This window comes from Artibeus jamaicensis, unplaced genomic scaffold, assembly GCF_021234435.1.
Source record: "Artibeus jamaicensis isolate MK-2021 breed Jamaican fruit bat unplaced genomic scaffold, CSHL_Jam_final contig_956, whole genome shotgun sequence".
In the NCBI taxonomy this organism is placed as follows: domain Eukaryota; kingdom Metazoa; phylum Chordata; class Mammalia; order Chiroptera; family Phyllostomidae; genus Artibeus; species Artibeus jamaicensis.
The window spans coordinates 481,819-499,182 of NW_026522021.1; the positions used below are offsets into that span (position 1 = coordinate 481,819).

Consider the following 17,364-nt stretch of genomic DNA (forward strand, 5'->3'; position numbering starts at 1 on the left):
TGTAGCCTTAGGGACAGCAGTGAAAGCCCAGGGTCCTAGCTGTATTACTAGCCATGTAAGCAAGTCACTACAACTACCCAGGCCTTGATTTCCTTATCTGCAAAATGGGGATAAACTTCAGTGTCCATACTTAAGGGGTTTGTATGAGAATCAGAGTAGATGGTATGACAGGGAACCTGTTGGCACCAGGCCTACGTGAGCATGTTGTAACAGGACTTGTGTGATGTGGGTTCCTCTCTCCCTTCCTCCGTCCCTCTCTCTGAGTTGGGCCTGTGAGCGGAGCCCACAGTGGAGTTTAGACTGATCTTTCTTGTCTAAGAAACGGGGCATCAGAGCCAGATTGGTATGGGTTTGCTCTCTGTGCTGACACTTAGCAGTGTAAGTGTGACCTCCAGTAACAAGAGTTTGACTTCTTTGAGCTCTGGTTTCCTGTCCATAAAGTGGAAGAAAGAGCACCTCGTTAGTCCGTTAGGCTTAAATGAGATGAGTACACTTGGCGTTTGCCACTAGACGTTTGTCTTGCCCCTCTCACATTGTGGGAGCTGGTGCCCCAGGGGACTGCTGTGATATAGCAGTACATGCACAGGCTTCTTTTTTCCTTCGAACAGTTGCGGGTACAGAGGGTCATTGTCCCCCTTCTATTCAGCTGTGTTTGAACTAACATGTCTGTGACACTATGTGACAAAACCTGTGCTGGGGCTGGTGATTTGGCTGTGGATAGGGCAGACTCGCTGGGTTGCTGCTGGTCGCAGGAGGGGCAGGTAGAAAGACACAGAATGTTGTCATACCTGTACATGTTTATGAGCATAGAGTTCTGGGTGGTGCTCTGAAGAAGCGCATGTGCTGGGTAGCCGGGAAAGCTCCCTAAGTAACAGGCTGGGCCTGAAGATGAGTAGAGTGTACAAGGGAAGAAGATGGCTAGAGTGACTGGGAGAAGAATGTCTTAGAAGACGGGTATAAAGTCACCAGACCTGACCACTGGTCAGTGAGGCCCAGGAACAGAGAGTGAAGTGCAGAGGAGTCAGGCTTCAGCAGCCAGGAGAGCTGAATGTTTATTGAGGTCATCCTCCGTGGTTAATGATGTTTCCTCGGGCAGCCAGGAGACTCAGGCGGAGGTAGGACCTGTGCTGTGAGTCCCAGCTCTGCCATTGAGCCCCTGGCTGTCCTTGAGCCTCAGTCCTTTTTGAGACACAGCTGTTTCCCGTCTGTAGCATGGGAAACACAAACCTGCTTTGGAAACTGTGGAGTCCTCACAGAGGTGTAAGGGGTCGTCATGGCCTCAGTCAGTAAGGGACTTGGAGTGACTCATGAAAATACACGTGGTGAGAAAGGATACATTTAGTAGTGGGTCAGAGGGAACTTACTGGTAAAAAGACAGAAACCAGGCTGATAATCAGCACATAAAATTCACTTCACTGTGTCTTCCTGAACATTTGTGGAGGTAGGTAGGCTGCTTAACTGTCTCTGAATTCTTCCTGGCTGCCTGAGCAAAGAGATAGGATCAGGTGCTTTATTCAAGATGCCGTAAGGTATTAGGGGAAAAAGTGACTGGCAAAGCATAGTTTTTCCCCTGCACTGAGGCTGACTGTGGTAGGGCCACTGTGTGCATTGGTAATTGCTTATTTGTCCTGTTTACAGGTCTGGAAACACTGGGTGATGAACTGGAGACACCATCCCAGAGTGGTCTGAGCCATTTGGGAAAGCAGAGGGAGTCCTGGGGAAGATGGCCATGGCCCCAAGCACTTCCCTAACTCAGGTGTACACCAGCCCTATGGCAGTGGCTGTGTGGGAATGGCAGGATGGGCTGACCACCTGGCACCCCTACAGTGCCATTGTCTGCAACTTCATCGAGCAGCAGTTTGTTCAGCAGAAGGGCCAGCGCTTTGGGCTGGGGAGCCTGGCCCACAGCATCCCCTTAGGCCAAGCTGACCCCTTGCTGGCCCCTTACATCATCGACCTCCCCAACTGGACCCAGTTCCGCCAGGACACAGGTAAGACACGTTCTGCCGTTGGTGTGTGTTCAAGGACCTGCTTTGGGCTGGGCACCGTGCTAGGCATTACAGCTACAGAATTGACTCCCGGAGCGTAGTCCTGTCCCTGAAATGCATGCCACTGGGAGGTGGGTGCTTTGAATGATAGCAGGTATCACACAGTGTGAGATGTGCAGTAAGCCTTCACTCCATGTTGTCGATAGGTTCTGTGACTAAGTGAAACGATGTATAACAAAACCGGTTTTACTACAGGCTAATTGATGTAAACAAGAGGTAAGTTCCTATGGCATCTCATCAACATATTAAAGAAACAACGTTTATTTGAGTCCCTGCTGTACCTCTTGGTAGTAGAGGGTGCCTTGGGAGCATAGTGCAAAGGCCCTTCCACCCCTTTCCCCCTTGTTTTCCAAACCAAAAAATGCCTGCCTCCACCTACGGAGATTTGAGGCTCTCGCTGGCATGTGGTGTGCCGCACTAGTTCAGACAGCCTGATGATGAGTTTTGGCTCCAATGCGCCATAGCTGTGTGACCTGGGCAGGTTGCTTCACTCTCCTGTGCACTCGTGTTTGGTTTTGTGTGTTTTGATCACTGACTTCCTCCCAGAGCTTGCCCTGTCCCTGCACTCCAGTGCTTCTCAGCTAGGGGTGATTTTTGTCCCCCAGGACGTTTGATGATGTCTGGAGATAGTTTTGGTTGTCACGACTGTGTCAGGGGCTACTGGCAGCTTGTAGGTAGAAGTCGGGGATACTGCTAAACGTCCTACAGTGCACAGGGCCAGCCCCACGACAAGGAATTGTTGGCCCAGAATGTCACTTGTTTCAAGACTGAGAAGCCCTGCTCTGAGAAGCCCCCGTAGCAGCATTCTCAGGCAAGAGATCAAGATTCTAATCAGTTGGATGTAGGTAAAAGTCCCTCCTTCATAATGTTTGCAGGAAACTGAGGAAGATAGCAAACTAGATGGAGCATAAGTTGTGTGTTATGTTAGAGAGCATAAGTGTTAACCAGGGCATGGAAGTGTAGTGTTGGGAAACGTTGATTTGCAGTTTCAGCTTCAGTGACGCTGGCAAAGGAGGGAGACAGACCTGAAGGAAAGTCAGGAGGGAGGGGCAAGTTTTTCAGTGCTTTGCAGTCTTTCAAAGGGACTACTTTTATTCTCAAAGAGGGAACCATGGAGGGATTTGGGCCGAGGAGTGACGTGATTTGTTTTGGGGTTAAGAGCAGCCCCCTGGCTGGGGTGGGTGGAGGTGAGGGCTGCTGCCGTTGGGAGACCAGGAGGAAAGTAATTGTTGTGACCATTTTTTGGCAAGTGCTGTTGGACCATGGCCTAAATTTATTTTGTTCTTTTTCTCTTTAATCTTCAGGTTTGGTTTTATTAAGAATGTAAGCTAAGTGCGGGGTGTTACCCATTTTTTTGCTACATGAGAAGTCAAAGGGAATGGTACATCCATGTAAGAGAATTATGTGACAATTAGTGAATTTTACAGAGTTTTAAAGATCTATGCTCCTGGTAGGGGATATAATACATGAAAATAGCAGGGAAAATTTTCAGTATGACTGTCAGCCACCTTGAATGTATGTGCCTAGAAGACTGCATGGGGAGAAATGCGTTGCAGTGTAAGTCGTGTGCTTTCCTCCTGGTGTTTGGAATATGGATGATTTAATTTTCTTTATACTTTTTTATTTTTGATTTCTTAAGTGAGGCTACATAATTTTCATCATTAGAAATATTTTTTAAAGACTCATTGAGTCTGAGCCTCAGCAATTCTTTGACTTGAGCTTCCAGCATCCCCCACTCCTGCCCAGGAGGATGGACCCCCTCCTGCTACGTGATCCCTTTGGGCCGCAGCTTATTTACCTAAAGAGAACCGTCTGTCCTTTACCCAAAATTTGGAAAGAACCACCAATGCCAGCCAAATGGTACCATGAGCCCTGTGTGCACTGTGATCATATTTGTTTATTTTGGTTATAGACAAAATAATTTTTAAACGTTCTTTGTTTTGGGGGTACTAGCATGTTAACCATCTATATGTAATTATTACTCCTTACAAAACAGGCACCATGCGGGCTGTGCGGAGGCACCTGTTTGCCCAACATTCAGCCCTGGGCCGGGGCATTGTCTGGGAGTGGATGAACGACGATGGCACCTGGATGACCTATGAAGCCAGCGTCTGTGACTATCTAGAGCAGCAGGTGACCAGGGGCAACCAGCTCGTGGACTTGGCGCCTCTGGGGTACAACTACGTCGTCAACTATGCCACCCACACACAAACCAACAAGACTTCAAGCTTCTGCCGCAGCGTGCGGCGTCGAGCAGGGCCCCCTTACCCAGTGACCTCTGTCATCGCTCCCCTGGGCCACATGGGAGTCGCCTGCTCTTGCCATCAGTGCCTCAGTGGCGGCGGAACTGGCCCTGTGTCAGGTCGCTACCGCCACTCCATGACCAGCCTTCCTGCATACCCTGTCCCCCAACCTCCCCAAAGAACTGCTGTTTTTGGCGCCCACCAGGCCTTTGCCCCATACAATAAGCCCTCACTCTCTGGAGCTAGGTCTGCACCCAGGCTGAATACCACCAACCCCTGGGGTGGTTTGCCAGCCTCCTTGGGGAACCAGCTCCTTTACTGCTCCAGCCTCTCCCACCTGGGACCTCAGCACCATCCCCCAGGATCATCCACTGCCAGTGGAGCCAGGTATCTTGTTTTATTGAGAATCACTTTGTCTACCTGTGTACCCTGTCAGCCAGCTTAGGTTTGTGCTTTTGCTTAGTTGGGAAGACTCACCCCAAAACCTGCAGACCTGGCACCTTCTTTCTTCATTGTTTCTGCTGTGTTGTCTCCTATGTGTGCGCCACGTGGTGCACAGCTGTCCACAGCCTTGCAGCGCACAGAGCCTACTTGACCTCTAGGACTTGGGTGCTGGTAGTTGCCACACAGGTTAGAACCTGTAATCTCTGTTCACTCAGGAGATCTGAGCTGTGTAGAGTAGCTGACCACCTGTTGGATGTTCTGTGTACCATGTACCTGGCACTGTGTGCTCGAGAACATTTCACTGACTCCTGTGTTGACTCCTGTGTGCTGGGCACTGAGGACATAGACGTGGAAGGCTAAGTCTCCTCCCTAAACCCACAGTCTTGTCCAAGGGAAGTGTGTGAGCTCAGCTTTGATGCTTAAACATGGGTTGAGGAGAGAGCAAAATGTTGAGTAGGGGAGGCTGGGCGAATGGCAGCAGGTGACATAGGCAGCTCCTTGTGCTGATGAATTCCAGCCCCGTGTCTGTCAGAGTTCTCTGTACCTTGAGAAAGATGATGAAATAGGCCTCATCCAGACCAGCTGGCGCTTTGAAGTGAGAAAAGCTCCTGGAATGGGTGGTTGGGCCGTGTTCCTGGGGTGCTCAGACACCGGTCACCGACCAGGGCCTTGTCAGTGATTATTATGGAAAGTGCTGGGTCTGAAGAACGTTTTGAGAATTCAGAGTGGTAGTTGGGATAGGAGTTGGTTTCTGAGGGGGCGGTGACCTAGGCAGGTGGTGATGGGACATGCGGGCCAGTGGCTGCCCTGTGCCTCAGGGAATGGGCGTCTTGTTGATTTGCGCTGATGCAGGCCAGGCAGCCAGTCCCATTCCTGTCCACTTGACCACAATGGGGGCAGAAGCTTCCTGGTGTGGCCGAGACCATGGCAGTTTCTTGGGCTGCCTCTAGTATTTTTTGTTTTTCTTTTCTTCACATTTTTTTATTGTTGTTCAAGTACAGTGGTCCCCTCCCCCCACCACTCCTCTAGCATTTTTTCAAGCTAGGTTTCAGAGAACCCTACCAGCTTCTAGAAGACACAGTGACAACTGTCATTCAGTGGGCACACATGACAGCCAGCCCCATTTAGCGGGCTCTGGGAGTGATTTCATTAGCCCTCATAATGGCCACGTGGTGGATGGTGCCCTCAGCCTGCGGGTGAGCACATTGAGAGTGGTGAGGTTGAGAGCTCAGCCAGGAAGTGGCAGAGCTGGGATTAAACCCAGGCCCCAGAGCGGGCCATGTGGGACACGTGGAATTCTTGAAGCTTTCTTAAAGGCAGAAGGAGGGGAAAGCAGACGGTGTCCGGAGGGATGAGTGTGGAGGAGTCAGACAAACAGGAGAGGAATGGGTCCCGGGTGGGTCAAGGCATCTTCCTGGCATTTTCTTCTTCCAGGAGTTGGGGCATGTGGATCTGAGACTTTAAGTGAGCAGGGCTCTGTGCTGGCCAGACTCCACCGGAGCCCTTCTGAGGCCCCTCCAATCTGGGTCAGTCTCTTTTAGAGAAAAGAGTGCTGCAGCTACTGTCCCAGGATGGTTATCAGTAGGGGCAAGAGCCTCTACTAAGTCGACTTTGCTTAGCCTCCTGGGGCTTCTCAAGTTCTTACTAATTATTTTGAAGCAAATTTTTGTAATCTAGATTGTTCTAGAGCTGGGATTCTGAGGTTGAGCCAGGCGACTTAATAGGCTTGATTGCTTTCTCCTAGTACAGGGTTTCCATTGGTTTACCCTCCCCAGCCTGAGGGCCCAAGAGACTGTTGATGCAGGCCCAACTAGTACAGGCCAGGCAAGTTACTGAAGGGAAAGTGGGTGGGCCAGATGGTCTTACCTTTGCTGCTGGGCCATGCATGTCGCTGCCTGCCCTGCATTGTAAGCCAGGAGGGAACCAGACCAGCTGGCTCAGTTAGTTGAAACAGCCCCAGAGGGTTCTTCCTTCTTAGGTGGATGTTCATCTTTGCCTCCTACAGCTTTTGGGAGCTGGGAGGGGCATTCTGTACTTGCATGGGCCTGTCCCTGCTTTGAAAAACTAGGTTTACTTGTATCTTATTTGCAGTGGGGCCCTCTCCAGTTAACCCTTCTCTGATGGGTGTTGTAGGGCCAGAGGGGCCTTGATCAATAGCTGACGTCTTACCAAACAGGGATGGGAGGATTGAAAACACTTGGCAACTTGCTCTCCCTAGGAGCTGTGGTATATATAATTCTTGAAGCCAAATGAATGTCAATAGCATTAGGTGAAAGTTGCCATGTGTGTGGAGGAGAGGACAAGGCAGCAGGGCAGGCAGCGCTGCAGCCGGGGAAGCCTGAGAATCAGCTATGTTTCCTGGTAGCCACTGGAAAGAACGTGTGAGTGAAATCAAAATTTGGGGAACCAATGTGGTTTCAAATTGCTTCTTGCTCAATCTGGGTAAAAACTTGGCTAACCGATTTCCCTATGTCCTGGGAGGCTTTCTGAGTGAGCAGTGATACGCTGAGAAGGTACATCATCGCTGTGCTGCTGGATTTAAGTACATTTCCTGGTAGCTAAAGTTTATCCCTTTAAGCATCAAAACTTGTGTTTAAATGATGTTGGGTGGAAAACCTTCCAAAGTGTGTCATGCACACTCTTGTCTTACAGAGGGTGTGCCAGTTTGTTGAGAGTTTTAATGACTTGGGGTGGTGATTATGGTCAGCAGTCTGTCATAGCTCTAGTGCGGCTAAGCTTTGGCACGCTCTGTCACTATACTAATGGCCATAGAAGCTGGCTTTTCTAGTTTGCTTTCATCTCCTCTGTTCTCACTGCTATTCTCCCTTCCTCTACAGCAGCGGTCCCCAATCTTTATGGCCACAGTTTCATGAAAGACAATTTTTCTATGCACCGAGGTGGTGGGGGATGGTTTCAGGATAATTCAGTTGCATCATACTCAAGCTCAGCTCCTGTGTGGCCTGGTTCCTACCAGGTCTGGAGGTTCAGGACCCCGCTCTAAAGGGCGCCCTGCTGTCGGCCAGACTCTGTAGGTTTGTGTGATTTGGAGTCCTGCGTTCTGGGTGGAGCCTTCCTCCTGACTCACTGCAGGCCTCTGGGCCAACTCTGTTCCCTTTCCAGGGTTCTCTTTTCCCTTCTTAAAATGAAGGGGTTGGGCTTTTGACGTTTCTTTTTGCTATAACATTGCTGTGGGTTTCAGGGCTTAGTGAGGGCCCTTCAGAACATTGCCTGGCAGCCTTTCAGCTTTTCTGTGCCTACCTGGGAAACAATGGACATTTGTATTGGGGTGCAGATCAAGCCTTGCAACTGTCTTGGGGGCCTTTTGGCATTCTCATCTTACAGATAGAGAAATCGAAGTTCAGAAAGGGAACTTGGTATGCCCAAGGGCACACAGTTTTAAGTGGGGACAGGCACTGGAAGTGGGGTGTCCAGACTTCTTGGACTGTACCTGCTGTCAGAGGTCCCCTGGTTGCTGCTGGCTTCCTGGCCTTTGGGGAGTTGGAGGGGAACCGCGCCCATTTCCTCACTCTTCAGCCTCCTGGCGCTGCCCCTTGTCTGGGGCTGTCAGATTCATGTCTTTTGTTCTCAGCTCCATCTGGAAGCTCCAGAAGATAGTCCCAGACAGTAAGGCCAGGTAGGGCCTTGTAGGTAGACCTGGAAAGTGGGGAGACGAGGAGGGAGGCCCGAGGCAGAGACTGAGGGGGTTCGCGGAGCAGCCACTTCACAGAGCAAACGGTGCCCCCCAGCAGGGGCGTTCTGCTGGTCGGAGCCCTTGAGGGTGGCGGAGGGGGTTGGTGGCCTCCAGGGCTCTGTGTACTCCCGAGAGTCCCCATCTTGGGAACCACTGGATCCTTTTTCTGCTCCAGTTCCTCTCATTGGAGCAGGAAAGCATGGGGATGAGCTGGGGTAAGTCGTAGGGGGAGTGATCACCTTGGGAGACCACTAAGCCAATGAGACCCCATGACTAATAGAACTTAGTCATAGTTCCTGGTTACTGTTCCCAGTTCCAGGTGAGCCGCCCACTGGAAGTCTCGTTGCGTGTCTGTTTTCTGCTGTAGTTCTTGGGGGTGGAACCTAAAATTAGGCTTTGTCCCTCAGATTTGTGCCTCTCTGGTGAAGACCCCACTTCCTGGAGCACCTCTGGGCCAGTGGTGCCAAGCCCACTGAGTAGCCACTAGTTTTGTGCAGTTGTAGAGCCAGGCTTTGGCTTTCCAGCTTTCTGTCTGAGGGCTGAACTCAGTGCTCCCTGGAGAGTTGGCTTAGGAGATGAGGGATGCCTGGAAGGGCTGCATCTTCTCAAATTCCATCACGTACGAGATCTGAGAACTGCAGAGGCCATGAGAGACTGTGTACCTTCCTTTTTAAAAAACAAAATGGAGGAGGAAGACCTAGCCAGGTAGTTCAGTTGGTTAAGAGCGTTGTCCCGCTATGCCAGTGTTGTGGGTTCGATCCCTGGTAAGGACATCTGTAAGAAATAACCAATGAATGCTTAAATAAGTGGGACAACAAATCATATCTCTCTTGTCTTGTCCCCCTCCTTCTCCCTCTCCTCCTTCTCTCTGTCCCTCTCCCTGCCCTCCTCTCTCTAAAATCAATCAATTTTTTTAAAAGATTTTATTTTTTTTTTTAGAGAGGGGAAGGGAAGGAGAAAGAGAGGGAGAGAAACATCAATGTGTGGTTACCTCTCACATGCCCCTCACTGGGGACCTGCTTGCAATCCAGGCATGTGCCCTGACTGGGAATCAAACTGGTAACTTGGTTCACAGGCTGGCACTCAATCCACTGAGCCATACCAATAGCCAGCCATGGCTATTTTTTTTTTTTTTTTTAATGGAGAAAGGCTCAGAAAGTGCAGTAGAGGAGAGCGAGGGTGGAGCTTGTTCTAAATTAAACATAACTTAATGGGCCAAAACCTTAGTCCAGATGCCCTGGCTGCCTGGCTCAGTTGATTGGAATGGCAGGGCAGGCACTTGCTGCTTATAAACCAAAGGGTTTCCAGTTCACTTCCCAGTCGGCACTTACCTAGGCTGCAGGTACAATCCCCGGTCAGGGCGTGTACAGGAGGCACCCGACCTATGTTTTTCTCTCCCCCCACAGCTGCCTCCTTTCTTTCTCTCTGAAAATCAAAAAGCATCTCCTTGGATGACGATTAAAAACGCCCTAGCCTGGGTTTCCTGAGCACACATTCCTCCCATTGCGTTATCAGTGCACTCTGGGCCAGGTCCCCAGTTCTCTTGGGGTTGGGAGCAGAGGAGGAGGGCAAGAGTCTGCTGTTTGAGTAGCAGGCTACACGGGTTCTATTTGGGAGAACAATCCAGAAATGAAAACAAAGCAACCTCTTTATGTCCCGGCCAGTGTGGCTCAGTTGGTTGAGCATCATCCTATAGACCAAAAAAAAGGTTGTGCGTTCCATTCCCAGTTTGGGCACGTGCCTAGATTATAGGTTTGTTTCCTGGACCAATGTGTATGGAAGGTGCCTGATTAATATTTCTCTCCCTCTTTCTCTCCCCACCTTCCCCTCTCTAAAATCAGTAAGCATGTCCTTGAGGAAGGATGAAAAAAACTTATTCACTCAATTCCCTCAGACATACCAGAGCACCTGCTGTGCTACAGACCCTGTGTGAGGTCCTGGCAGCTTCAGCACCAGCTGAGTGTGAGGGTTTTCTGGTTTGGATCAGAACCAGCCAGCTCCCTGTAGTTTCTGCTGGCAGGATCTATGACCCGTGGCTGGCGGTAGGGAAGGATCCAGGGCGGCTCGTGGAAGCATTCGCTGTAACCAGGCAGGTTGTCGGTTTGCTGGCAGCCGTAAGAGCAGCACTGTGTAACCTGGGGCAGTCTGTTTCCTGAGCGCCTTCCCAGTTCCTGGCTCCTGGCCCGGCCCGGTAGGAAAGAGACAAACATACCCAGGCTCTGTCCTTGGGGAGCACCAGTATGTACGGAAGGGCTCCATAACTTTTCTTATTTCACATTTTTAACATGTGCGGGAATGAACAGGAGGACACAGGAACCAGGCTGGGGGGTATTGGCAGGTATCTTGGGCCGTCCACACTAAGCGTTCTCCAGTGTGGGACCACCCCCAACCATAATGGCATGTCTGTTAACATTTATAAATATAATGGCTTAAAGCCAAATGAGCAACTTGAACATGGTGACTGTAAGAAGCCAGGGCTCATTTTTTAAAAAAAATCCCTTTATTTTGAACAATTTTAGATTTACAGAAAAGTTACATAGTACAGAGAGTTTCGACATCTTCCTTACTTCTCATGTTAGCATTTTCACAACCACAGTACAGTTTTCAGAACCAGAGAACTACTGTTGGTGCAGCACTACTTACTAAACCGGTTGTTCACCCACTGTTCTGATTCTGTCCCAGGTCCCGTGGGATCCCACTTTGTACCCAGTTGTCCGTTGCCCTTCTCCTGCCATTTGTGACTGTTCCTTGGTCTTTCTGCGTCTTACATAACCCTGACACTTTTGTAGTTACTTTGTCCAATGCCCCTGTGGGTTTGTCAGATGTTTTCTCATGATTTGGACTGCGGTTATGCAATCTTGGCAGGAACCACAAAAATGCTGTGTCCTTCTTGGAGCTTTGCTTATATTATCGGCTGTGTCTGTCTTGACCTCTTGTTAGAGTGGCTTCTGCTGGATTTTTCTTTTACAGCTACCATAGAGCTCTCTTTTTTTTTTCTTTTTAAGATTTTTTTTTTTTTAGAGGGCAAGGGAGGGAGAAAGAGGGAGAGAAACATCTATTGGTTACATTCCACATGCGCCCCAGCCAGGGACTGGGGCTGCAACCCAGGCATGTGCCCTGACTGGGAATCAGACCTGCCACCCTTTGCTTTGTGGTGCGACGCCCAACCGACTGAGCTGCACTGGTCAGGGCGAGAGCGCTCATTTTGATGAAGCTAGCCAGCTCAAAATTCTTTATCTTCAGAGTCTCTGGATTTCTAAGGAAAACGCATTTTGACAGGTAAAGCTTCTTTGTAAAGAGATGAGACCTTATATGCCAGCAGCCCCTGCCTGCCATTCCTTCCTAGCCAACACCTGGCCTGATGTTTGATTCTCGTCGCTTTATTTCTGCAGAGGAAGTAATGGTAGAAGTAATGGCTCTGGGTTTCACATCTTAAAGTTCGGATATTCAGATGCTGTAGGCTAGTTTGGGTCTGAGCGTGGTGAAATTCAGATTTCTTTGATCTTTTTTCTAGGTACTCTATCAGGAACTTTAATTTTAAAAAAAGAAAGAAAAAAGCCACCCTGGCTGGTGTGGCTAAGTGGGTTGGAGTGTTGTCCCATAAACCAAAAGGTTATAAGTTCTATTCCTGGTCAGGGCACATGCTTAGGTTGCAGGTTCAGTCCCTAGTCAGGGCACGTAAGACAAGCAATCAGTGTTTCTCACATTGATGTTTCTGTCACTCCCTCTCCCTAAAATTGATAAGCATGTTCCTAGGTAAGGATAAAAAGGAAAGAAATGCAGACCCTCACCCAGCTGCAGCTGTGGAAAGAGAAACCGTGACGGGCCCTCGGCAGTGCCACGTGTCCCTCACCCGGTGTGTCCCAGGCTTTCATTTCTGCTAAACTGGCTCCGCACACAGCTTCTCTCTCTCTTCCCCCAGTGCCTCCTTCCCCAGCGGTCCTGTGAGCAGCCCCAGGAGCGTCCCTGCCACTGTGCCCGTGCAGATGACGAAGCCCAGCAGGGTCCAGCAAGCCCTTGCAGGTAGGCACGCTGCTGTTGGGCTCTAGGATCCAGAAGGACTGTGTGTGTCAGGACTTGGGGGCAGTGGGAAGACACTGTGGAATAAGGGTCTTTGTTACCCTTTGTGTTTTCATGGAAACCTAAAGAGGCACCTTTGGGGAACAGTGCCTTTTGTCATTGGTGGTGTAACCCTGGTGAGTGAGCCTGGGGTACCTCTCCTCCATCAGGGGGTGGGTGCCCTGGTGTGTGCCTTTTCTCATCTTTTAAATTTTCATATCACCTTGAATTATGGTTCAAGAGTCACTTTTCTGTCCTGAAATGCATGAGGCATTTCCCTAAAGAGCTTTCCTTGTGGGAAAGTTCAGAACTATAACATTCTGTGTCCGGCTAGATCTTTTGTTAATCATACATCTTGGAACTGTTTTTTAAGTTCTTTTTACAGGCGTTAGGGAGGCATTGAAAGCTATTTTTTTTAACTTATGAGAAATATAAAATGTTACAGAAAGGTAGACTGAATGTAGTTAAGCTCCGTCATTTAAAGATCAAAGCAGGGGAGTAAGGTAAGCAGAGTGTGTTCGGTGAGTCACTGTGGTGGCACGAGGCATTGAAAGAGACAGTCCTGGAGGCAGGGAGACCCTTGCGGAGCCTGACTTCGTGCCTCAGGTAAGCCAGCCAAGGCCCGACGAAGGCCGAGGCAGTGGGATGGAGGTAAGAGCTGCTGACTTGGCGATGGGCCGGGCCGTGAGCCAGATGGGCTAGAATGAGGCCCGGGGCAGCGCTGCGGATGGCAGTGTTGTAATACTTTGTTAGCGAGGATTAACTAGGAGCTTTGTAGGGCTGTTGATTCACTTCATCCAAGTCACAGCTCTGTGAGGTGGGAACTTTTATTCCTATTTTATGCTCAAGGGAACTGAGGCTCAGAGAATTGCAAAACTTAACCCAGGTCAGCCAGCCTGCCCCTGGGGAGCTGGGCTACAGCCCAAAGCATTCTGTCCACTTAGTTACTATACTGTGCTGCTCCTGAGTCTGGTGGGAACGTTGGGTGGGGTGGTGGCCATGACTGTGTATAGACAGGCAGAACTGGCCTGGAGGCAATGGGAATTTGGATGTGCGACTCAGACAAACAGTCTGGGGTGCAGTGGGGTGGCCTCTCCCCGCCCCCCCGGGAGTGTGCGAGCTCAGAGACCATGGGTATGACACTGGGAAGAGAGCCCTTGAAGGAAATGGAAGGACCAGTCTAGGAGGTGATAGAAGGTGGGAGAGTGGGGCTGGCACGGCCCCAGGAGGGGAGAGACCCTCCACCACCTGCTTCAGGTGCTTAGTATTAACCCTCTGCTAGAGCTGACAGGACCATGAGCAAAGGCAGTGACTAGAAATTTCCTACCCAGTTTAGGTCTTCATGTGGCACCAGATGCCATAGATGAGTCAGACATGTGTGCACGTGTGCAAGTGGGTGCATGTGTGTGGCGGTGGTCTTGTTGGAGAAAGGTGAACAGGCCCGGCTCACGCATAACACAGCTCCGTTCTACTCTGTAAGCACCGAGGCTTTAACACACATGCTATAAGAACTTCCAGAAGTGGTCTGGGTATTGAGTAGCTCTGGCTCCCCTTCTGCTATTGGGGTTAGGACTAGGTCCCAGATTGTTCTCTATTGTGGCCAATATTTTTGCCACAGCATCTTTGCTGCCTACACTGAATGCAAGGCTCTGGCTTAACCTGTTGCTGGGATCGTCGCCTAGGGCACCAGAGAACAAGGGATCCCAGGCCAGCCCTGGGCTGTGTTGTATGGATTTGGGAATATGAATTCAGGCATGGCTGCAATGATGTGGACACTTGGACACAGGGTTTTGCAGGTAGGTTTACAAACAAGCGGCCATGCTGCTGTACTGTGTACCCCTCTGCACTGGCGGAGGAAGTCCACAGGGGAGCCACCTCCTGGTTGGGTTGGGAGTGCCTCAGGTGACCGCTTCACTGGCTGCGGCATGGCCCAGACCTCTCTTCTGGGGGCTTGTGGAATGGGCCTCCGATGCTGGGGCTAGGTTCCTACCCAGTGAGGGACAGGGAGTCTGTGCATTTTATGCGGCTGCAACCTGCCCGAGATCAGTCAGCCTGGGAGGAGCGGTGGTGGGTTTGGTCCCGGCTCAGTGGGGGCAGAGTTAGGGAAGGGTAAGCTTGGGCCTGAGCCCTGGTCACTGGATGGAAGGCCGACCCTTGGTGTGAGAAAGGGGTGGTCACATATCTGCCTGTGTACAAGCCTGTACTCTCGGGGGCTATGACAGGTCAGGTGAGTGGAGGAAAAGCTGTGGCTCTCTGAGCTGCTACAGTTACACAGGGATGTTAGGGCCACTGTCCTGAGCCCTTGCTGTTGGGGAAGGTGTGATGGTCTACCCTTGGTGTCCTTGACTACCCTGTCCACTGGACGCTGCTTCTGTGAAGTATGACATGATTTTGATACTTTCTCACAAGAAGGTTGACCTCTGCAGGCTCCTAAGTAGAGACCTGTGTCCGTGACTCCATTTCAGGGGAATGGGTCCCGCATTGAAAAGGGCAGGAGTGTTGTGCGTGCTGGGGACTGGTGACGGTGCCCCAGGGGTGTCTGTCCTCCAGCAGAGAGGCGCCGTGCACCTCCTGTGAACCGGCCCTCCCTAGGTGCTCGGTGCAGGGGAAGGCAGTCACAAAAACAGGTAACGCGTCCCCTCAGGTGGTAAGAAAGCTGAGCAGAGTAAGAGAGGCAGGGTTGGAGGGGGGCGCGGCCTTTGTGGATGGGGTGGTCCGGTTGCCTGCCAAGACGACGCTGGAGGAGAGTCTGGCTGAACGGAGGGAGCTAGTTGATGCCGGAGGGAGAGGTCGTGGTCAGGACAGAGGCCCGGGGTTCTGCTAAGGAGTCATTCCTTGCTCTCCATTTTTTTGTCCCATGTCTACTTGTCAGTCTGCCTGACATTTAGTTCCCGAGGGAATCCACATTTGAGCCCGGCAGCGAGCCTTGGGACCCTGGTGGCATTGTATTGCCTGATGAGCAGGCGCCCAGGGTCCAACCTGGGTCCTTTAATGTGTACTCTGGGGACTCCCACTGAGCAGCCACCACTACATCCCTTGGCTGTGCCACCCAGGCCGCTGACTGGTGCCTGCTTCTGTCCTCGACTGTGGCTGGTGCCTGCTGCTGGCCTTGACTGGCACATTGCCACTTCAGGAGCCTTCGTTCTGGTAGATGCCACAGTGTCTGGCCTGATGTATCCCAAGGCCAGGTGTCTCCTCATCCCTCTGAGTTGCCTCTGGGGTGGCAGCTTTGTCTGCCTGGCCCGGATGGGGAACGGGACACAGCAGGGCCAACACCTCCACTTCCCTAGGCTGTGCCCAGTCCCCTAGTCAGATTCCGAGTACCCAGAATGCCACACTGAGGGAGTTGCCCAAGGAAACCCAGAGCTCCCTTCCCCCTTGGGAGATGATTTTGAGCCAGACAGAGGGCAGGAGGGATTAGGGAAGTGGTGCTGCGGACAGCAGGGTAGGCTGAGGGGTGGCAGGAGTAGGGACTCCAAGAGGAGGACATGCCGTGTTCCATGTCTGGTCCTCCTGGGTTGTGAAGGCAGCAGTGTGGGGTGAGGGTCAGGTGGGACTTGAGGAGTGAGGCTGTCACCTGCAGACATCAGGAAGTACGACAAGAGTGGACAGTCCGTCTCAGCAGGACTGTCTGCTGCAGCCCCCTCCCCCCGTGGGCATGCGCCCAGAGCAGAGGCCTGGAGGAGGAAGCCATGGCCTGGGACTTGCGCTGCTGCAGAGGAACGGTCCCATGGGCCGTGGGGAACGCCTCAGTTGGAGAGCAGATTCGGGGTCAGCCTTTCTGCTCGCCCACCCTGGCAGTGGCACTGAAGCCATCTAGACAGCCCAGATGGGACATGGAAAGGGACGGTATCCCACTGGAGGCAGTGACTGGAGCCAGGGGGCCGTGCAGGGGGAACATGGGGAGCACTGAGCTCGAGAGCCCGTCCGTGTTACCGTAGCTTGGCCGCACCCTCCCGTGTTGCCCTTCTGCTCTATTTCACTGTGCCTGGCCTGGGGAGACAGCACCCGGAACTGCTCGGGGGGCTTCTTGAGTGGCAGTCTGCCTGTGTCCTCCTGAGGCAAATGGCTTCACCACCCGCTGCGTGCTCTGGGAGCAGGCTGATTGGTTGCTTGTGTGGACACCTGTGGACCTTGGGGCCGGAGCTCCAATGGCTTGGGCATCTCACGGGTCCCTTGCCTGGAGTGCAGCTCTGCCGTCCAGGGTAAGCCCTGGCGGCCTTGAGCCGCCAGATTCCCCAGGGAGGCCAGTGCCACCTGGACTGAGCCAGGGTTTGTGGACGTCACCTGCCAGATGATTCCCCCTAACGTTTCTCCCCTCTGCATGTCTGATCTCGCACCTTGTGCAGGCATGACGAGTGTTCTGATGTCAGCCATCGGACTCCCTGTGTGTCTTAGCCGCGCACCCCAGCCCACCAGCCCTCCCGCCTCCTGTCTGGCCTCTAAAAGTCACAGCTCAGTTAAGAGATTGAGGAAAATGTCCATGAAAGGTAGTTTCTGCTCACAAATCCTCTCTGGCCTCTGCTTAGCCGCCTCCGAGTCTTGCTGCCTCTGACTCCCCCGCATCAGTCGCTCTTCTCCGACTCCCACGGCCCTTCTTTGAGTCTTTCACCTGCCAGGCCATGGGCTGCTTGCCCTCCTCCCTGCCCTTAGCAGCAGTGGTGGCCTCTTGGGAATCTCCTTTGCCCTCTAGTCCCAGAGTTCAGGTCCCATCTCCCTGGAACAGCTGGAGTGCGAATGGCCTGTGTTTGAGGACACTCTGACTTTGTGAACACGGTGTGGGTTGAGCCCTGATTCAGGGTGAGGGACAGCTCTGTCCCTTCCACAGGGCCAGCGTTTGTCTCAGGAAAGGCCCCCAGCCCTGTCTGGTGCCCCAGGT

The 17,364-nt window shown here is 51.9% G+C and overlaps 1 protein-coding gene across 3 annotated transcripts in view; it reads left to right on the plus strand.

The window, feature by feature from the left end:
* DTX2 (deltex E3 ubiquitin ligase 2) overlaps positions 1-17,364 on the plus strand; it is a 34,334-nt gene that overhangs the window by 9,370 nt on the left and 7,600 nt on the right. For 2 of the 3 annotated variants that reach the window (XM_037139167.2, XM_037139168.2), the window contains exons 3-6: positions 1,639-1,991; positions 4,045-4,678; positions 12,349-12,449; positions 16,835-16,975. In XM_037139167.2, coding sequence (XP_036995062.2) covers positions 1,724-1,991; positions 4,045-4,678; positions 12,349-12,449; positions 16,835-16,975 — 1,144 coding nt within the window. In that variant the 5' untranslated portion in view covers positions 1,639-1,723. The remainder of the gene's footprint in view (positions 1-1,638; positions 1,992-4,044; positions 4,679-12,348; positions 12,450-16,834; positions 16,976-17,364) is intronic. The other variant, XM_037139169.2, reaches the window with a different exon arrangement.